At 38.2% G+C, this 22,456-nt stretch overlaps 2 protein-coding genes across 3 annotated transcripts in view; one reads left to right on the top strand and one right to left on the bottom strand.

Moving 5' to 3' along the window:
- Positions 1 to 471: 471 nt before the first annotated feature.
- Positions 472 to 6,928, bottom strand: CRIPT (CXXC repeat containing interactor of PDZ3 domain). The gene is made up of 5 exons (XM_051616060.1): positions 6,870 to 6,928; positions 6,551 to 6,616; positions 6,101 to 6,155; positions 5,236 to 5,339; positions 472 to 2,393 (listed from the first exon to the last, which is right to left on the bottom strand). The coding sequence occupies exons 1-5, from the start codon at positions 6,883 to 6,885 to the stop codon at positions 2,329 to 2,331; spliced, it is 306 nt and encodes a 101-aa protein (XP_051472020.1). The 5' UTR covers positions 6,886 to 6,928; the 3' UTR covers positions 472 to 2,328.
- PIGF (phosphatidylinositol glycan anchor biosynthesis class F) overlaps positions 6,884 to 22,456 on the top strand; it is a 20,411-nt gene continuing 4,838 nt past the window's right edge. For both annotated transcript variants that reach the window (XM_051616048.1, XM_051616049.1), the window contains exons 1-5: positions 6,884 to 6,998; positions 7,474 to 7,724; positions 9,341 to 9,432; positions 10,276 to 10,392; positions 14,883 to 14,991. In XM_051616048.1, the coding sequence (XP_051472008.1) occupies positions 6,884 to 6,998; positions 7,474 to 7,724; positions 9,341 to 9,432; positions 10,276 to 10,392; positions 14,883 to 14,991 (684 nt within the window). The remainder of the gene's footprint in view (positions 6,999 to 7,473; positions 7,725 to 9,340; positions 9,433 to 10,275; positions 10,393 to 14,882; positions 14,992 to 22,456) is intronic.

Raw genomic sequence — 22,456 nt, 5'->3', positions numbered from 1 at the left:
GTCTCCAAAACAGTGCTTAGAAAATGGGCTTTTCTGAAAGTTGACTGTTACATCAGCAAATTTTACAGGTGTCAGAACTGAACCTGTCATGAGGCTAAGAAGGTTTGAGAACTACAGATGGAAGACCCCAAGCATGTACAAAACCTTTAGAACAACGAATCACTGCTTGTACCCATGATTCTTTAAAAAATCACAAAACCAAAAGCTGCCTTCCTTTTTCAATAAAAATACATTCTAACATGCAAAAGCAGCTGCCCCTTAATAGGAAACAGGTGCATACAAGCTCTATTCACAAAATAACTATGAACAAAAGATTATATTATTTAAATCCCTGTTATTCTTAAAACAGTTACAAAATTATGTAACGGTACAATTCAGTGCCAGTATTTACAGAGTGCAACAAACATTCAATTCATACCATGTATTCAAGAATTATCCAGTCATGCTTTTGAAATGAAGATACCGGTGAGATTTAGGAAGGCAAGAAAACAAGTTTTATTTACAGAATAGCAAAAATTAATCAGTCTTGTAGAACACACCCAACAAAGGGTGAAGCCTTCAGAGTACCGGAAAATCTGCCACCTGAAATCACTACACATTGCTGACAACCACCTGCTGCAAAACTTGTAGCCAATTACAGACATTTTCTTTCATCAACACAAAGGATGTGCCATAGAGTTGTACACTCATAATATAATTCCTTGATGTGCTTGGAAACAAGTGGCCACCACCATAAGGAAAAAAATGTGCAGGCTGCCACCTATCACCAGCTAGCTAATCCACATTGCTCCATCCAATCATTAAGGTAGGTGAAGCTCTTAACACAAAAAGCAGCAGCATTTCTCTCTTCTTTTGGGGTATCCAGCTCATTCCACTATCTTGACACAGGTTCTTAGTAAATAAAACATGCTGGAAATAACTAGTTTTAGCACCTGCAAGATGTTAGCACATCTGGAAAAAGAAATTTTTGTGACAAATGCTTAATAACGGATATTTAAGGGCGACAGGAAAGGTCAGGCAACCCCTTTTAGAGGGCTACTTAGAGTGCAACCACAGCATGGAGGAGCTAAGAGATTAACTATATTCCCAGAAAGAACAGCCATTTTTCTGGACTCCATTAGTTATGCAGTTGTCTCAGTAAGAGATCTGAGAACAAAAGGAAACCTAAAAGAGAGCATCTATTCACAGGGAAATTCCCATTGATAAGTTTTTCTGTTACAGTTGAAATAAAGTTGCAAAGGCATAAGAGATGCTAGGAGGAGTAAACATCTAAATAGGTCTAGTTAAACCCCACCATGAATTAAGAGTACAGTTCGTTTCCCTTAAAATGTACAGTGAACACTTACACTCTCCATAACAGAAACTGCTTTCCTGTGCAGAAACTAACCAAAGGACCAAAGAAATGCAGAGCTGTGATCAGCCTCTCATATTCAGAGAGGCTCACTTCAAGTCTCATATCAAACCAACGCTTAAGGTAACCTGTTTTGATCTTTCAGACTTGACACGCATATAAGCAATATATATAATAGAATTCAAGAACCAGTTTCAAACCAAGTATTTAAAAGCCAGACTAACTTAGGGACTTACGAGATTGAGACATGGCATTAGAAATTGATGCTCATTATTTTATTCCCTTAGGCCACCAGATGACATACAAAAAACCTCCTTAGAGGCTAATAAGGAAATAGCTAGTCAGTCTTACTGCCACAATAAGAACAGGCAGAGTAATATACTAATTCCAGTACTTGAACAATTTGTGATTTAAACAACTGTACTGTAGGCAGAAACAAAATTCAACAGGATAATTGCATTAAAAGCTGAAGAGCTGAATTCTTAGAGGGGACAAAGTAATAGTTTTTGGTTAGCATAATTATAAATACCTAAAAAGCATAGAACTAAATGAAGATACTACTTTAATGAGGCGATACAAGATCATATTTTATACATTTATAAAATATTACTATCATACAAGCAGGAGACTCAAGATACAGCAAAAGAATACAGAATTAATCTCAAAGATCCATGTTATGATGGTGTGGAGAACGGCATGGATGGTAACATAGCTTCAACCTATCCACTAGGATCTCCTCATTCACTTCGAACTTTATCAGTTCCTGCAAACCATTTTCTTTAAATATCAGTTAACATCAGTGCTAAAACAACAAAAATCAAATATTCTGTACATTTCTAGGCAAACAATAAGGCTGTCTTTACCTCTTATCTCATTCCAAGTAAATCTACTATCTTCCATGAAGTAATATTCACAATTTATTTTAGAGAAAAGCTACTGTACAAAGACACAGAAGTTCATAAGATTAGTCAATACAATTAGACAGAAGTTTGCTTGTAGTTCTTCGTATCCAAGACCTTCTTGCCACACATTGAGCAGATGCCTATAAGCACACAAAAGGTGTGTAAATTATTTTTAAATCGTTAAAGTTTTTATTCTAAAAATAGTTGCTATACCTTTGTAAAGATCATTTTTAAAAAACTACTTAAGTGAGCTCTCACTGACACTCTATCTGTGCATTTTCTCACCAGGCATTGCAAATTCAGAAGTAATACTATGACTTCTAATGCAAATTAGTTTTTGCAGCATATGCATAATACTGCCACTTAAAAAAAACACAACCAGCCTATATTTTGAGAGCATTATGATTGACAACACCACCCAAAGGCTCTCCAATTTTCTAGAATACTGGAAGAGAGCCAGTAAAGGCTCCCATCTGGCAAACAGATAAAAATGGTGTATTATTAAACTTTGTCAGCCCTGTGTCCAAATTGGGGCCCGAAATGGACAGAAAGTAGCTAGGCTAGGAGAATATAGTCACCAACAAATTGACTACTAAATATAAAATTACAACGTGGGGAGCTTCAGATCATTGAGAAAGTTGAGAATAGTATGGTTTTACGAATTAAGCCATTTACAGAGTAACAGAAGTGAGAAACAATGGATACCAAGAATACTTGAGAGTTGAAGTGAAGATGACCACTGATGTCCCAGAGGACTCTGACCTAAACCCTAAGAGTGGTAAATCAGAAGATGAGAGCAGCAAAAATTACACAGCCTCTGAAGGGGCAGAGGGGCAGGTTGTCTCAACATTTCCCCTCTTCTTCTAAAGCATAAAGGCACCAAATATTTTGCCTGGTAGGTCTACATCTCATTTTTCAAGACCATTCATCAGCAGACAGAAAAAAAAAAAAGGACTGTGGCAACTATTCCTATTAACTCTCTCCAAATTGTGTGCTTTTGTATACTGACATCATGTGACTGGACACATATCTAGGACTCCCTTAGGAAAGAGAACAGCAGGAAACATGCAACACGATTTACTTTGGAGAGCAAAATCCAGCCCACAGGCTGTTCACTTCCGATCTAAATTGAGGAGAAATTAACTCTAGGATTGCTTCGCCATTTCAGATATGCAACAATTGAAGCACTAAGCCATATAACTGCATTTGCTTCAAGAAACACACCACAACCACATCCTTGGTGGTCAGAACTAGAACCTAATACACCTAGAGTTCTGAATTCTATGAAGAAACCATTCTAGAATGATACACAGGCAGAAAAAGAAGAAATCCTGAAGCCCACCCAAAAAAGTCGTAAGTTTAAGAGAGTAACGTTCTACCATATAGGATTCAGGCAGGCATCTGGTGAGCAGCTAGGAACTAGAAAAGGCAACCCTCTTGCAGCAGGCTGCTAGACACTGACTCAGGGGCACAGTACACATTCATAGAACAATTAAAGTAACTTCATAAGCAAAACTTACTACTGGTTACCTGTAGCTCTACATGCAACAATTGGTTCACCCCATGTCTTTGTGCTATGTGGGTTCCTCAGTATTAATAATGTAACTGAGTTCATGTTGCTGTTTTGCCCCTCCAGGGATTATATATTTGAGCCCTTTTGTTTACCTAGTCAAAATCACAAGACTAGTAGAAGTTTTATATCCTTAAGTCTCTCCACTTTAAATTGATATTTTTTTTCCCCCTCAGGAATCTCTGAACAGTTTGTAACAATATTGGAGACTTATGAATACAGGAGATAGAAGTTTCCAGGTACAAGCAGAATTTCTGTGCAGAAATCCACACATAGCTCAAAAGTACAGATTTTATGTATTAGGACAGTGCAATATCCTTCTTTCTAGGTATGATGATTATATTTTACTTTTTCATTTATCCATTTCATCTTAAACCAAGCTTGACACAGAATGCATCAAGCATGTTCACAGTTGGACCACAGAAATGACCTTTAAATGACTTAGGATATTGAGTGCTTAAGAATACATGGAGGCACAAAGACAACTATGAGCACAATTTTCAGAGACATTTTCTTAATTGCTTTTACAACTCAACCTCTTTTCTTCTCTTTGTCTTTTATGCCCTAGGTATTCTACTTTTAATAACCTAGCCTATCACTTCACCAAGATCAGAAGTTGGACTTCTGGTTGTTTGTGTGGGGTTTTCTTGGAGGTGTGGGGAAGGGGGTGGGGCAGAGGAGTCTGGGGTGTTTGGTTTCAGTACTTTTGTTTGGTTGGTTGTTGTGTTTTTTGTGGTGGTTTGTTCATTGTTTGGTTCTTTTTGAGGCCACTATTTAGAGTTTTAGCTATTACAAAAAGGGGAGAGGGAAGAAGGGCATAGAAAAGGGACTGCAACGAGCGAGTTTTGCAAAATCTCATTTTTTTAAAACTAAGAAAATTCAAACTTGCTAGATGACAGTTGTCTGTGCAGTTGCACAGATAAGCTTACAGTTATTATTCCAGTTCTACTGCTTTAGATACCAGACACATTCTAAAAGAAGTAGAACCATAGAATTACTTGGGTGGGAAAGGAACTCTGGCAGTCTCTAGTCCTGCCCCACTCAAAACACAGCCAACTCAGCTGAGACAGGCTCACAGCTTTAAGTCAAGCTCTGCATACCTCCATCAGAGATTGCACAACCACTGCAGGGGCCCTGTTATTTCAATATTTGACTACCCTCACAGTGAAAATTGCTTTCGTGGTACAAAATTAAAATTTTCCATATTCTAACCTGGGTACATTGTCTCTTATTCTATTACTGCATCTCTCAGAAAAGTCTGACTCCATCTTCTCTATACTTTCCTATCAGTAGTACCAGGTAGCAATTAAATCTCATCTTAACATTCTTTTCTGTATGGTGAAACAAATTTAACAGTTCCACTTTCTAATTTCAAACCAACCTGAGGCAATTTGGTACTCAGTGCAACTCACCTTTTTTATAGGCACATCCTTGACAATAGTGAGACCCTGGCTGATGGACAGAACTCTTACAAATCCGACATATTGCAAATTTGTTCTTTCCATAAGGATCAAACCTGGGAAAAAGGAAAAGCGTCTTATTTACATACCTTGAAATAAAGTATTTCCTTTACCTCATCCTAAAAAGTCTGAGCCAGAGGGCATAGACAAGAAACTCCAGCAAAACTTTTAATTTAGTAAAGGAACATACAAGGATTATTTCTAATAATGATGACAAAGGGAAGACTTGTTAAGGAATACCAGGAGCCGGTAAAGGACTCACAAGATCGTTGAAGAGTTACAGATGTAACAAGAACTGAGGTAAGAGGACTCTGTTTTGGGACAACAGGCTGCATAAAATATACAGAAAGGCTCCCACTTTCCCCATGAAGAGAGATTTCTTGCATTACAGACAAAAACTTAACTTTATTAAGACACAAGACTATGTTGAACTTCAACACCTTCCAGCAGTGCCTTGCCCCACTGCGTAACAGAACATCCTCCGAACTTTACAGAAATGCTGAAGTGATTGTACCAGCAATCATACCAGAGAAAACAACTCTTCCCAGCTCCTCTCCTAACAAAATAACCGAACTCTGGCAATTTCAGTGAGAACTGCAGTAAAACAGTTGCCCATGCCTTATCATTCAGCAGAAAGCACACAAGAAACATGTATGGACATACTTTCACCAACTAATCAAATGTCATAATCCACATAATTATTCTTTTTTTTCGAGTGTATTTTGGGTAAATTTTGGCAGTTGCCCAGGAATGCAGGGCATAGGCCTCAGTTACAGCAAACTGACTTTTTTTGGCAAAATCAGAATTAAACACTCACCTTGCCTTCTTTGAGGTCAATGCCTTGTTTTCATTTAACTTGCGGCCACCGCTTTCTAGAAAAAGAATAAAGAAAACACAACCCAATAAACTTCCCAGTTCCAAGCATACTTCAAAAAGCTCAGTTTACAGCTTTTAACACACGTGCAAATTAAGTGACAACGAGATAAAATATACAGCACAGCACCGAAGTGCAAGACAACGGAATACTTTATGCTGAGTTCTCTTTGAGTCTTAAGATTTCATATAAGGAGAAAAATAGGGGGGTGAAAAAGACAACCAAACGAATTCAGGGTAAAATTAATTATATTAGCATGGGAGGAAAACTACAGGAGTTAAAAATTAATCTGATTAACTACTTCAAACGTTAGCCTTAAGATCGTAAGACAGCTCAGGTGGCCCACGGGCTCTAAGATACTTGAAAAATAAGTGCTAAACATCCCAAAAATACCTGTAGTGTTTCTCGCGCCATCTTTCCACGTATCGGGAGTGATCACCGTACCGAGCTTCTTCTCACCTACGTAAGAAAACATCAGAAAGGAAGAAAATAAAAGCTACGCTGCGTTACTACCCGCAACAAGCGGTGCCTGCGGGAGAGTGACAGCTCGCAGACGAGACGCTCCCGGAACCCCCCCCCGCCCCACCACAGCCCGGGGACCCTGAGCAGCTGCCGCTCGGCTCTGCCCGGCCCCAGGGCCGCCCGGGACCACCGAGGGCCGGACCCAGCGCCGGGGCAGGAACCCCAACCCCTTCACCCTCCCGAGACTCACACTTCTCGCACACCATGGCGGGCCCCCGACGCCACCAACCGCCACTTCCGGCCTCCGCCCCGGAGCTGACCAGACGGTTTCCGTTGCCGGGCGGCCGCGCGTGCGCGCCGCGGCGCTGGCGTCGCTGCGGTGAGTGGGGGGTGGGCTCGGTGCGGCCCCTCCGGGCCTCGGGACGCGGCCCCGCCCGCCCCGCCCGCCCCTCCCGGCCCCTCCGCGCCTCGGGACCCGGCACCGAGCGCGGCCCGCCAGGCAGGCGGCCCTGCTGCTGCCTCCCGGCTGGAGAGGCAGCGGCGCGGAGGGGCCCGGCCCGGCCCGGCCCGGCCCGGCCCGGCCCGGCGGCAGGAAAGCCCGGGCCCCTGTGTCGGGAGGAGCCCTCGGCGTGTGCGGGGCTCGGGGCCGGCTGCCCGCCCTGCGCCGCGCGGTGCTGCTGGCTGTGCCCGTGGGCTCGGGGTTCGGAGGAGCGGCGTTCGTCTGCCCCCAAAGAACCGGTTTCGCCCCCGGAGCGAGCTGAGGGCTCTGCCGGGTGTATGGCGAGGAGGAGCCGCGCGTTCCGTCCCGCTGCTGCGGCGTGTCGGTGACGGGGTGCGGGTTCGCTGTCTTGCAGGCGGCGGGGCGGTAGGGAACGCGATGAGAGAAGCAGGAATCGGGAGGCTCCTGGCTGCCAACCTCCTCCGTGGCTTTTCAGTTATTCTGACAGCGGTTGTGCCGGCTTTCTTCTGGGAAGGATTCACGGTTTTGGGAACACACCTCACGTGGCTGTGTGTTTGTTCTGTTTCTGTTAGTACCCTTAATATAATCTTGCACTTAGTCCTTAAACCAAATCAGTCTTCTAAGAGAAGTTCATTTGCTCATAAGGTAAGATTTTTATTCTTAAATTGCCACCAGACAATACAGAGAGGAGGCAAATTCTTTAGTGGAAATAATAACATGAAAAAGAAATAAGATAATTTTTATTGGTGAATGCTTGTTTTCCATGACTGGGCTGAGTGTAGCACCTTTCGAAACAAGTTATCCAGTATTTTCATGATGTTAAACTTTCTCTACCTGTAAATAACCTCTTCAGGTGAGCGATTCTTGTCAATATATTGTTGTTCTTAGTTCCAGCCACTGATCTTCCAGGCAAAAGTTGGCAGAATTGAATGGGCACAGAACTCATTTCATAATCCAGCCTTATGAGGAAACACTTTTCTCATATGCTATAAGTAGTTGTAAGTTTCTAATAACTTTGAAGGAAGATAAATAGTTTTTAGAATTTGTGACCAAAAAAGAGACTAGCTCATTAGAATTTAAACAAAGTTGCTGGGTTTTTAAAAAAATGGCATGGAAAAGTATAACAATGGCTACTTTTCCTTGATCGATGGAGTTTGCCTACAGAAGAATCTAAATCTGGAAGAAATTTTTGTAGGTAGAGTTTGCAACGGGACCATTTAAGGTCCTGATCCCAATGCAGCGGGTTTGAACAGAGCGAATTTGGAGCAGCACACAGCTTGTTCAGGAGTGGTGGAATACAGCAGCATTTGGAAGTCAGGTGGATAGTCCTGTGCTCCCAGCTGAGTCAGATGATGTGGTGGTTCTTGGAACAGTTAAACAAACATCACTTGGAAGTAGTATCTGTGTATGCAAAGCTTCTGTCTAGTTTTGCTGACTGAACAGGTTATGAAATACACATCATCGTTATGAAAAACAAGTATTTAAACCACCTGTGAATTAAAAATGAAGCAGTCTTAATTTCTGTTATAGGTGAGATTTCATCCCAGTCTAGCATAAGTAATAAATATTGTTTAAAAAGTGTTCAAGTGAAATTATAGATTTCTATTAGTGACCTGATCAGAACAGACCTACCCAGAACTGTATCAAGTTGGCTGTGCTTCTTTGTCACATAGTGAGTACCCAGAAACTGTTGTTCAACTGGATAAAAAAATTATGTGTTTTGGAGATTGATATAAAGTCATGGACATTTCTCAAATGGATTTAGAATTCAGGATACCAAATTCAAAATGCAGTAGTTTTAATTTCATGTAATTTTAAGTATTGCATTTGATTCTGAGTGTCCTCTTTTCATTTTTTTTCATATCGCATATTTTCTTGCTTTTAAATATTTTTTCACTATCTGTGAAATATGTCTTTTAATGAATGGACATTACACGCAGATGTAAAACTAAAACATAAAAACATCCAATAAAATTATCAGTCTAATTTGTAATTTCCAGTTATATTTTTTGTATGTTTGCCTTACTATAATAGGGTACATGAAAAAAGTTTAGATGGTGTGTGATACTTTTCAGTTAATTATTTAAAGTATTAAACATAGGGAAAAGTGTTTTGAAATAGGCTATTATCATGCTGTGCTGTAGCTGAAATGAAGGTAATAGGTAGAGTACAATGCTGTTGGTAAGATAGAATATATCTATGCTACTTATATTCTCTTTTCTTTTGAAATATTATTCTGATATATTATTGCTCTTTTTTAGATATCCAGATTTCTAAAATGCTGTATGTACTTTTTCATGTCTTGCATACTATTTCATGCGATTATTGTTCTTTATGGAGCACCTCTCATAGAGTAAGTCAGAAGAACCTATCTTTCTCTACACATTTTAAGGGGCAGTTCTTGCAGATATTGGTATAAGTACTTGTATATTTCCTGGTACCTTGGAAGTTAAAGGATAAGCTCCTGGCTGGGGAAAAAAGGGTGGGATTTTGGGTTTGTTTTTGGGTTGTTTGGTTTGATTTTTTTAAAAACTGGTTCTTAAAATTTCTGTATATTTGAAGATGTGGTGTTCCAGACAGCTACAAACAACTCTTTTTACTTTAATATTTATGTTAAACTTAAAGGTACAAACATTTTTCCAAGTTCCATGTAGTCATTTTCCCCATAAGATTCTAAAATACGCATCTTGCATATCTTTCATCCTCTTGCTATTAATGTTTTAACCTTTAGGAATGATTAAAAAAGGGGAAGAAAAAAAAGAGGCATGAAGCAGCCTGATTTCAGAGAGAGAGACCAAATTAGTGACTACCAGTGGCATTGTGTAGTTTTGTTTCGTGGTTGCTTCCACAGCATCAAACTAGAAAAAATAAGCAGAATAATGAAGTAAAAATCCAATCAGAACTAATGTTCTTTATGAGGTACACTTGTGTTTTTTAAAATGTGGCAGATTATCAGGTATTTAATATCACTATTGCATTTCAGTCTGTGTTGAGGTAACAAACAGCAGAATTCTTTCCAACATTCTTTACTATTCTACAGAGTAAGAAGAAAGTACTTTTTTTCTTCTACATAAGGTTTAAGAAAGCATGCATCCTTTCACAAGTTGATTTATAGGGGTGGTTTTTCTCTAAATCTTGGAGCTATTAGAAAATCAGTAACCACCTCACTTAATTTTGTAATATTCCTTCTTTGTAGGTCAGTGACTGAGACGTTTTTGTTTGCTGTTCTTCTGTCTACCTTTACTACTTTACAATGCTTGTGTATGCTGGGACCAAACATACAAGCGTGGATACGGGTATTTAGTAAAAATGGGTAAGTGCTATTCTGAAGTGTCTGACTTTACCCAGAACTATTTCTGTTCTGGATAAAATGTATTTCTGACAGAATTGATGTAAACAATAGGTCCTGGGGTTGTTTGTAAAGAAAGGAAAACTTCCGGAGTTATGTGTGTTTTTCATTACTTGTGATTACAGGCTTAAGAAAGCTTTTCTAACAAAATTATTAATTATTTTTAAGACATTGATCCAGACACTAAATCTCACTTTCAGATTGAGTAATGTTTCAAATACACATTTCACTGGTGTGAAATTGTTATGCAGTCCAGTATAATGGTTGTCAAATAAAGACCTGAGACTGAGCTATGCAGGGAGGATCTTGTACACAGTTCAGTAGTACCTTTGTACATACAGCTTTTAAAGTAGGAACAACCAAAACAAACATTATTTCAACAGTAAAAATTTTTAACTTGAATATAGTGGTAAAGATGATACATCATTTGCTGTGGTCTTAAGTATGTCATCTTCACCTATGCTCTTCTTCAAATTTCAAAGAAAGCTGTTTTCAGTGTCAGACATTTCAAGCAATTTTTTTCAAGAGAATCTTTTAAATGAGTTTTTTTTACCTCATTCTCACCTCAGTGACAGCCATGACATTATTCAACCCTGCCCTTGATAAGTGCTAGACTTTAATAAAAGCATGGAGTTGTTAAGCCAAAACAAATAATTGCTGATTCATTTTGTCATCTTTGGAAGTTTTGCAACTGGAAATAATAGTTGAATCGAAGTGACAGATGTTTGACAACAGTCTGTCTTTGTGCCAGGTTAGATTTTGAATGCTTGTCAATTTATTTCTTTAATAGTCTAGATCTTAATCTTATTTCAGCACAATTAAGGCTTAGGAAACAGAGTTTTCTTGTTTTGACATTTTTGCTGTGACAATTTGTACATACTTCTTACTAGTGAGTCATGTGACATTACATGAATAAAATACCCATTTAATAATGATGTTCATTTAGACCGGCCTTTGAATGAAAGTAGACTACAAATAAATGTAGTAACAAATATTTTAAGGATTGTAGCAAGCTGCTCTTTAAAAAATAATCTTGTGGGTTTTGATTTGACACCATGAATGAGTTGCAGCATCATGCATTTAGGAATGAGCTGAGTGTAGATGTGATGTATTAAAAGGTTATCTCTTACTTACCCGTGTGGGATGAAGTGGGACTGGTTGAACAGAGAAAATGGATGGTTAGGTTAGGTCAACACAGCCCTTTGCCTTGAAAGAAAGAGTTCAGCTAATTGAATTGCAGTGAAACAGCAAGCTGGAAAGTCTGATTACATGTATGCTTAGTATGAGAAAGGAACGTGTTTAAAAATATCTGAATACCATTTAGACTTCAGTAACCAGTGACATTTATTTTTGTTACTCTTCTTTGCCTGTGCAGTATTTAAAGATCAAAATGTGCTTGTGCTATTGCCTTTGCAGTTAAACAGAGAAAGACTTCTAGAAAAAAGAAGTTTATCTTGATATATCAAGTATAAATAAGTAACATGTATTCCCTAGCTGTTGCTCTCAATAGGTCTCTTCAGCGTTTTAGGGGGTCTACTGTGAAAATAGAGAGGCATGTCATGTCTTGTTATAGGTCTGTTCATAAAGTCACATTCAACTAATTTGTATGTAATCTGTCGCATCATCATAGCTATGGTACAACTGAGTCAGTCCAACTGTAATATTTTGGGGATAATCTCACAAGTGCTTATTTTTGCTGCAGAGATACTTAGCTTTCTCTGTTTCTGCTTGCAGCGCTTGGAAGTGCAGTCACTGCTAGTAAAATCATTTCTAATAAGGTTACTACAAGGTCAGTCTTCAGGTGCCCATGCCTTTAGGGGGTGGATACTATGTGCTGTCTCATGATAACATGTAATCTGTGACACTGCAGGTTTGTTGTTTGCATTATAAAGTGATGGGGTTTTGCCAGAGTGGAGGGGAGATGTTGGCTGGATGGTTGGGGTTCTTTTGTATACAGGAAACAATGGCAGAAGATAGAGTTCAGGCTCAGACAGAAAATTGCACGTGCTCCACGTTTCAGACTGAGTAGTATACTTTTGAATTGGAAATGTTGATTTGATGGACAAAATAGATTTCTTTAAGTACTTTATTTAAAAAAAAAATGAACAATTCTTTCTTACCCACATATTTATGTACACATAGAATGTATGAGAAAAGTAAGTTTATGTATTTTACATCATAAAAACTTCAATTCTAAGTAGGCTGTAGATAGGGGTCTTTTCACTAATTCTGTGTTTGGGAAGGGGTAGGCCCATGCCAGCTATCTCTGGACTCTTGTGTTCTGACATCTACTGTTGTGACCAATATAATGACATGGATCACATGCTATCATGTGTTGCTGTAAGCAGATAGAGGGAAACTAAAGCTATAGAAAGGGTTGTCAGCACCAACAGAAGTAGGTGACTATTTTTAAAATGGCTTTTTCAGTGACTGTTAGCCAAAATAGCCTCCTGCATAAAAGCCTTTAAGAAATCAGCTTTCAATTGCTGATTTTTATTGTTCCTTCTGGAGACTGTTTATTTCAATCCCTGGTCTGAGTAGCTGTGTTGAAATTATAATTGCTATAATAGCAATTATAAGATATCACCTGGGTAGATGAGAGATTAATGGGTTAAAGAATACCTGCAAAAATCCCAATAGGTGACATTCCATAAAGAAAAGAGAATAATTAAACCATTGTTCCTCTGGGATAATATTGGAGGACAAGTCAGGTTATATTTGATTAGCCACTGTCCATACTGCAGAGTGGTTGAATTAGCAGCTCAAATGGTTGCCAAACTACCACTGGCTGTTTTTCACTTGGGCGCTGTGCCTTGCTAATTCTGTTGATCTGCTTTTGGACGCAGTCTGATATCTCCATATGGTGCAGCAGTATGTGTGTAGATTTACCAGATAAGATGTCTTGTGGGGTATAAACATACCTCAGTTGGTGTGTTTGCTGGCCCTTTTACTGCTTTAAGGCTGAGGTGAATGTTCTTTTCCCCGTGCTGCCTAACAGCTCTCTGCTCATTTATTCAGCTTCTGAAAGTTAACTTACAAGATTTTCTATGTGCAGACTCCCAGACAGTTTTATAGTTAAATCAGAACCTTTCCCATAAAAAATATCTCGAGTTGATAGGATTGTGAATTGAAATGAAATGTTAAAAGTTGAAGAGATGGGGTTATTGTAGAAGAAACATTTATGCTCAAAATGTCGGTGTCGCATCATAATTATTATAATCTGTGTGACCTTTATTTTGCAACCTATTAAAAATGTTTGTTTTACATTTGTGAGCTGTTTGGTCAATAGCAAATGCAGCAGTGAGTTATGTGTCCTTAGAAGCAAAGTCAGAAATTTTAGAGTCTTAAAAACACAGTGAAGGGTTAAAGCTTTCACATCATGCAACCTAAATAGCACATACAAAGTTCAGAGTTTACGATCCATCTAGGCTTCTAGCCATAAAAATGCACATCTTTTTTCTTCTGTTAGCTAAAGCTTTGTGTTTATAATCTGAAATGCAGCAAATTAAGATTCAGATCTCTTACTGCTGTGGTGCAGGGATTTCAGCCAAGTTCTCCTGTCTCAGAACCGCACCCTACTGTGTTCTGAATTTGTGTTCAGAATTGGTTTCTTAATTGGTACCAAGTACTCAAAAGTTCCTGGCTTGAGGAAAGCAAAGCAATCACTTGGTAGACTGATGATGGACAGTAAGTGCTTCTCTATTAATTAGAAAACCAACTTTTCCAGAACTTTTGAAGTCAGTAGTGTCAGAAGGTTATAAATCAAGAACTGAAGTCATTAATATGTCTTGTGATATGTGCCATGGTTGGCAACGCAAGAATTAGTTCTTCAGGATGTGATAACGTTATCCTGGAGCCAGTGTATTTGGACCTCCTGGATGCAAGGTTGCAACATGCAGGTTACATTTATTTGCAATGTTTCTTTCTAGCTGATGGAAATTTGCTTTGGAATATTGACATAATGCACTTCTCTTTTAAATTTCAAATGGTCATAGTCATCAAATAATAACAACATGATTACACCATAGAGTACTATGGGACTGTGCTTGTGCTTTGCTGTAGTCCCATGCTACCCTTTCATGTCTGCTTTTCCTTGCAATGCACACAGTATCATTGTGATATTTTCATTTGCTCAGCCAAGCAGTGTTTCAAGCTCAACAGGAGTATTTCCAGATTAAATAAGTTGGCTTTTGCACTAAGGATCTCGGGGGGGGGGGGGGGGGGGGGGGGGGAAGTCTCCTGAATATTTGGTATGGAAAGATTGTGATTATAGCTTAAATATGCAACTTACTTTTTTACATATAGTTTGTATCTTTTTGAAGAAACCTGTGTGCTATTTATCAAATATGCTTTTTTATATCTGTTTGTAGTCTTAAAAATCTTGGGAGAAATCAGATCTAATATTCTGACATAATTTCTGCTGATGTTGAAATCTTGTAACACTTTTTTTACAGAGCTACATCCATCTGGGAAAGCAGTCTACAGATTACTACCATATGCAGTATACTGGGAGCTTGGTTTGGAGCATTTCCTATTCCTCTTGATTGGGATCGGCCTTGGCAGGTTAGTATGTGCACCTTTATCCTAAGTATAAAAACTAATTTTCTGAATATGCACACAATTCTGAATATGCAGACAATTTCTCTAAAACTGTACAGGTATATTTGACTTACTAGAAGCTACTCCTACAGTGCTATGCCAAACGTGTCATTGGAAGCATCTGTGCTTACAGTGTAAGGAATTAAAATGCAAATTTTTTACCTTCATTTTAATAGGTTCTTTCTTTCAGATTTATGAATGTCTGTTGCATGCAGATTTAATAATGAAATTGAGCTGTAGAGAGTATTTTGGTAAGAAGAAGCAAGACAAGGAATTATGAAGATGGCTCCAAGTTTGCCTGCCTTCAAGTCTGGTAGCTTTTATTGTTTATGGGTAGGGCCAGAAAGATGCTTTCCTAGTTGTTTTAGTTCCTCTCTGTCTTCCATAAAAGCACTTAACAGAATGCACTTCAAGTAGATTTGGATTGATTTGTGGAAATGGTGTGGCCAAAGCACTGTACTGAAAACCTACCTTCTGATTTCAAAGGAAGGCAAGCATTAGCTTTGTAGATGCACAATAAAGAATGTGCAGCTGGCATTGCAGATTGTGTCTTTACAAATTCAAATGTCTGTTCTATTTTCTTAATATTTTTGTTGGCATGGAGAAATTTTTCCACTAAACATACCTGAAGCCTGTAATTGCCATAAAATGATGACACTAGTAACACTTTTTTTTAAATATCCTCAATGGACATTCTCTTTCCTCAGATTACCAAACTTACACACTCTCAGCTGAGTAGTGTCTACCAGGCTTGTTCTTAAGCAGCTGGTTTCAGAGATTTGTTTCAGAAATTGGTATCAACAGGCAACACAATTTTCTCTCTGGTATTATAGAGCCATTGTGGCTTACAGCTGCAATGAAAATTTGTCTTCCATAAGGAGCTAACAGCCTGCTTTTATGCCACCAGTCTTTCTTTACAACAGTGTAATGAGATATTAAATTTTCTATTAAAAAACAGTGATTTTAAGTAAAACCATCAAGTTTTCTTCCCTAAAAACCACTTGGTTTTACTCTTGCAAGATGTTTCACCATAAATCTGACATAGGCATTTGTCAGCACTAGTTGATTGTTGGTAGACTTGAATGTAACCCAAAAATCAAGGGATTAATTGAAATCCAATCTCATATCTTCTTGCAAAGTCTTATTTACTCTCCTGTTGCAATGAGAGGCAAGCAATTCTATCTTGCTCAGCTAGGATTTTAAAATGACATGTCACATCTGGCAGGTTTTATTCCCAAAAATCTCAGATTTTGCTAATATGTGTATAAAAAATTTATGCACCAGTGATACAAGCTTATAGATACAACTGTTAAGTCAGTAGGCTCTGATTAACAAAACAAAGACACTAGTAGATTAAGACAGATACTTTTAAGTACAGTTAATGTTTTTTACTTTATTTGTCCATTCCTGTATCTTCCCATAGCAGGAAACACAAGTTTAGTAATGAATGATCTGGCAGCTTTTTGTGTTTGAAAACTCTTCCAAGTCAACAAAAGCCAAACATGACTGATGAAAAGTTAAGCTCTGTAGTCTGTACTTAGACATCTAAAAAGATATTATATGGCTCCTCAAAGAGGAAAGCATCTGCAGAAACCTCAGATACCATAACTTGTCACTAGCTGTTTCTGGGCATGAACGCACTCCAGAGAATTTAAGCAGCAGCAGAAACTTTGTCTGCATTTCTCTTTTCCTTCACCATCTCTACCCTCATTTCTGACATACTCTTGATACTACAGTTGGCTGTGGAGAGTTTCTGACTATCAGCTCCTACATCAAACCAATTTTCCTGTGCCTAGATCTAGAACATTTGGTACTGTGTTCTTTCCCTTAAGTTCCCCTTATTTTCCCCCATCCCCACTTCTCCAGACCTTTTACCTTATAGGATTTGAAACACTGGGGTGGGGGAAGAAATCTTGCTTTCCATGTTGAGTCTGAACTGTTTGATCATTACTATATTAATCATGTGAGCAAATCAAGAGCAGCCACAGAGAAGTTTCCTTCTCAGTCCTGCAGACTGCCCCTTCAGCAGTCGTTGAAAACGGCAGTTCTAAGTACTCATTTTTTAAGATCTGCTGTTTAAGGGCTAATGAAAGAAGCTCTTGATAATTTGAATTTTAAAACTGCATTACATTTTATCTCAGCAAAGCAACACAGTGAAGCACCAAAATGGTAACAGATCTTCAAGGCAGAAATTAACCTCTTTAAAGTAGCTTCTTAGAGATCCTGTTTGCAACATTCAGAAGTTTTCAATCACCTACTGATAATATTTTTGTGAAGTATTTTTGTCAAGTGATTACAGAAACTCTTAGTAGATTCTTTAGTTGTAGCAATGAAAGAGGAGAGGTACGTTCTATGTTGCCTTCAGCCTAAGGCAGGGGAAAGAATGGCCCTCATAAAGGATTCTGCTGCTGTTGCAGATCTGTTTAGTTTGGGAAGAAAACCTTTAGTGCAGATTGCCTGTCTCCTGAGTGACTGATCTGTCTACTGATTTATTGAACATAAAAATACCTGTACATAGTGCAATTGCACGGAGAGGTCCTTTATTTAAAAAACAAACAAACAAAACCACAAAAAAAAAAATCTCCCCAAAATACATAGATTGTCAGTGTTTTGTATAGAACCTAATCAAGCTGGTATGCTTACGAACACCTACAGATTAAGTCTCAAGCAAGATCTGAGAAAAATAACGTAGACCTTAATGTAGGCTTAAAAGTAATCAGAGCACAGTCAAAACCAAATTACTGCTAGACATCTGCATGAAGTATTAAGCTGTCATGATGTTGACATCAGCTGTTTCTCATATTAGCCTAAAAGCAGAGAGTTTTAGGATTACAGTTTTGGATTTACCCTTCTCAGATCCAAAGAGGGACTGAAATGGAATAGCTTAGTCTTTGGACTCAGACCAGCTTTTGAGATAAGAACAGGTTTCATTAGTGATTGTTTTCATTTTCATATTTCAGACTTTTTGTTATATAAAAATTAAAAAAAATATATATATAGCAGTGGTAGTGGAAATGGTTCTGCTCTAGAACAGAAAATGTGTTTTAAATCTTATTTATATGGGCAAGACTAAAGTGGCATTATTTTAGAGTGCAGCAGTAAGGCCTTTAAGCCTACTTGTTGCAAAGTCTGGTTCTGCTGTTCCTATTGCTTTTTCTGGTGCTTGTGGTGTAACTGTGTTAGGGAAACACAGCTGCATTTGTATCTTTAGCTTCAGACAATTCATTATTTAAGGAGTGTTGCAGACAAGGAGAAGAATTAGAGAAGTACTACAAGAATTGGATGGGTCAACAATAGTTGAAATGTCATATGATAAAGCAAGCCAAAGTGTTGCTGCTGCTGCCCTTGTGCTGTTTGTAGCCCTGAAATGTCAGAAGTTGGCAAAAACATCTGACATCCAGAAGGTGCAGAAATACACAATGAGTTTGTAATGAAAAATGCTACTGCTATTGATTTACCTTCCTTAGAACAACCTGAGGCTCACACAAAACATTAAGCACTGCGTCTTGAATTTGTGTATTTTTCCACTCAATCAGGATTGAGCACTTTATCAAATCCACTTTAAACTGTAGACAATTTCAAAGTGTCAACAGTCTACTTTTAAATTAACTGCAGTCCTGTTCAGAGAGTGGAGTATGTAAAGCCACTTCTATGAAGTCAGTTTTGTTCATAGGAATGGCTTCAAATGCAAATGGCCTGTAGTCACCCACCTGAAACAAATGAGTTTGAAGGAAAGAAAGAAAGCACCAAGGATGCTATGATTCCAGTAGAGTATTGAATAAAGCTGCCTGCACTTTTCCGTGAGGCACCTGTAGTCTGTATTGCCACACTGATAGATAAGGCAATTCTTGTGATGTCACTTTGTTGCTGTTTTGCAGCCTTAAAAGAAAAAACAACTAAGTTCATTTTTTGCTAATGTTTCCCAGCCCTTAGCTGTCTGTATTGGGACTAGCATCTTTTTCCTGTGATCTTAACAGTAGAACTGAAAAATTATATGGTAGTCACCCCATTACATAATGGTTGATTTGCATCAGTAGAAGCTAAGAATTTTGTAGTACCATTATCTGTATCTTACCTGATCAGATTTTTGTGGACTTGGTATGAAGTTCATCATCAGGAGTTCCAATTCATAACATTTGGCTAAAACCAAAATCCTACTTCATCCCGAGTTACTCCTACACCAAAGGAGACATACTGGTTCTTTACGCATACCTCTTGTCACACACAACAAAACCAAGACAATACAAGTGTCCTGAAAATCTTAAGTTTATTTTCTATGTTTACGTTTGAAAAATAATGCATACAGGGGGTATTCAGATTAGTGGGCCTGTCTACATTTTAAAATATTAATGTAAAATGCTTTTTTTTTTTTAGCGTACAACAACTTTTACACTAAATATTAATAGGAACAGAATATTGGTTAGAAATAAAATTACATGAAATATCTGAATATTGTTTCCGAAAGGAAATTAAAAATATGTAAAGCATATTGTTAAAAGTCAGTTTGTATCCTGATCATTCATTTTTTTTCATTGTTCTGTTATTGTTCTTTCAGTAACTTTTTAGCATAATTTGGCTATCCCTATTGCCCCTCTGCTAGTTTTCAGAAAAAATTATTTTGTAACTATGAAAAACACTTGGTCAGGGACGCCTGCTCTATATTTGTTCCTGGTTATAGTTCTGCAGAATTAAGTCAAAGGTGAAGATACTTGCCTTGCAGGGACGCAGGTTAGTCCCTACAGTAAGTTACATTTCTGTTCTTAGAGCAAAACAAAAACCCACTAAAAAGCCCCAAACTTCTCAAGACTTACTTGTGCAAGATGTATTTCAGTTTATTACAAGTGTCCGGCTGGTAGAATAATTTTCTAATGTTTTGAGATTACTATCTAATTCTTAAACAATTTTAAAAATAGTTTGCAACACTTTACTGTGATTATTTAAATAAGGCTATTCTAGACGATGTTCAAAATGTTTAAAGAGTGGTACTCCCATCCCTAGCTGCCTCTGGCCCCCTGATGCACGGTGGGTATTTAAGTGTTCTGGTTAGTTGGGACAATTCTAACAAAGCAATAGAAAATAACTTCTGTTGCAGTTGCTTGGATTTTTCAGACTGCCTATTTCAAGTTGATGGTGTGCTTTTAAGAACCACATGTGATTAGGATCCTGGGTTTATGTGTCATCTGAGAAGTGGCACCTTCCAGCACACCACCACTGAAACTGAAGGGGATCGGTTTAGGTGTTGCTAGACACATTGTGACACAACCTTTCTCTGCTCAGCCCGAGGTCATTTAATTGCAGAACAAGATGGCATAACCAAAGCCCCAAACCTTATCAGCATACTTCATAAGCGGTGGAACTAGTATTCCAGGTACCCTATTTGTCATTGACAAGAATTGGATTTTTGAAATCGTGCAGTTCCTGGGTTTACTGTGTATATTGATAACAGACTTTTAAAACATTATTCCTGGGTTTACTGTGTACATGCCCCCCCATCCACCTGTTTTTCTGTAGCATAATTTTGATCTGTAGTATTGTTACGGATGATAAAAAGTGAGTTTGAAACAATATTCTCCTTACAGTGTTTTCGTATCATTAGGTAAAAGTGAAAGTGTTGTATTCCCACTTTATACAGGATATTGCAAACAAAATAAGTAGTGCTCATGTTGATTGATTGCCATATAATTTAGCCAATGTGACTGCAAATATTAGCCTAGATACCTCTCACACATTTGTAACCTGAAAAATATTCTGGAGAATCTTGGGAACAGTTCTTGGTGGCTACTCAAGTAACCTGAAATAGGACTATAAACTTCCACACTACTTTGTTACTCTTAACACAGCTCAGAGCTTCCTTCTTGCATTCGCTTTTGGATCTACTACCTACTGTGAACGTTTTGTTGTAAAATAAATTGCTTTATGTGAGCTGAAGGGACAATATCCCGTGTTTCAGGGCTTTTCTTAAACAGAGGTAGAAGCTTGTTCCACTTCAGTGTGGTTATCATTTTTTATTTAATGATATGTTTTCTTAATGTAAACCTTAATGGTGAAATCAAAGGCAGTTGTTATAACTTCAGAACACAAACCAACAAAACCAACTTCTAGTTACAAATTCCAGCCTGAAAAAAGCCCTCACACTTTCTTCTCAACATGTGCTTGTCAACGCACACATTCTGTACAATGTGACAAGACGCTTTCAGTTAACATGTGCATGCAACCAAAATAGAATTAAAGGCATGTACTGAAATTTTAAAGACAGTACAAGCTAAACAATCAGGAATTTAAGGCATGTTAGAAACAGGGAGGGAAAGTAATTGTGCTCATTTATTAAGTTTTAAAATTAAATAAAAATTATTACAGAGCTTTCTAATTGACAGCCACAAATAGACCTTTTGAAATAATAAGCATACAAAAAAATTGAGTTTAGGAATATGGAAAAAGCAGTCATCTAAAGAATGGGACCAGTTTACTAAAAAAAACAAACAAACAAACAAACAAAAAAACCCAACAACAACAAAAAACCCAAAACTAAGTATAGCAGATTGCCCCACTCTGTTTGCATTTGTAGAATTAAAGTTCCAGCAGTCAGCTGCTTACTTGATAGTATCTTTAAAAACTTTATTAGGGTGTTGCTGCTCTGGACTTTTAAGAATCTGGCCTTTGTGTCTTTACCAATGTCTAGGTAATTCTCATCACATGGAATGCAAGTTACAGACTTGTAACTTGCATGACAAAACTGTCATGCAGCCAGAATTCTGGTTTAACTAGCTACATGCCTAGCACAGCAGAGCTTAGGTGCCTTGCTCGGATCCTGCAACATGCTCTGCTTTCCATGCAATATGCTAAGCATTCTCATTTCAGTTCATAGGTGTTTCCTAAGAGTGCTGAGGAAACAAGCTTATTTGTGTCCCGGAAGTTTGGCAATTCCTATTTTCAGTCCTTATTCTTAAAATGAGTTCTAATGTATACTAGAAACCTTGCAGTTCTGCAATGTCTGTTTAGCTAGCCAAGATAAATCTCTGTCAAGTCCTCTTGCTGCTGCCAGGTGAAAAGAAAAGGCAAAAAGAAAATTTATACAAATAGTAGAAGACAGGATTATTTTGTACTAACCACTGACTCATGCTCTGTCCCTTAAAATGCAGTTTTTGTTCTTGTTAAGCATGTAGGTGGAGATTGTTTTTGCCAAGCTGCTGTTCAGATTCCTAGTAATCCTATACAAGTTGTTAAAATGGCCCTTTTCCACATGCATTTGATATGTAAACTGACTTTTCTTGTATTAGGCTGTGGGGATGGTAGTTGATGCCTTCCAGCTGTTAGGACAGACAAGGTATTTCATGACAGTTTCCTGAAGAATGTTCTGTCCTGTCTCCTGTGTTCCCCACACTTTTCACTCTAGATCAACCTTATTGCCTCTCAAAAAAAAAAGTGCAGT

Source organism: Apus apus, chromosome 3 (genome assembly GCF_020740795.1).
Source record: "Apus apus isolate bApuApu2 chromosome 3, bApuApu2.pri.cur, whole genome shotgun sequence".
Classification (NCBI taxonomy): Eukaryota; Metazoa; Chordata; class Aves; order Apodiformes; family Apodidae; genus Apus; species Apus apus.
The sequence above is the reverse complement of the archived record's forward strand: the minus strand, read 5'-3'. Positions and strand labels throughout refer to the sequence as shown.

What these genes read in the sequence shown, in the direction of transcription:
- CRIPT (XM_051616060.1), bottom strand. An exon ending in TGGCGCGAGAAACACTACAG is followed by an intron (nt 6,156 to 6,550) that starts GTATTTTTGGGA and finishes TTCTTTTTCTAG; the next exon opens with AAAGCGGTGGCCGCAAGTTA. An exon ending in AGGATGTGCCTATAAAAAAG is followed by an intron (nt 2,394 to 5,235) that starts GTGAGTTGCACT and finishes GTGTGCTTATAG; the next exon opens with GCATCTGCTCAATGTGTGGC.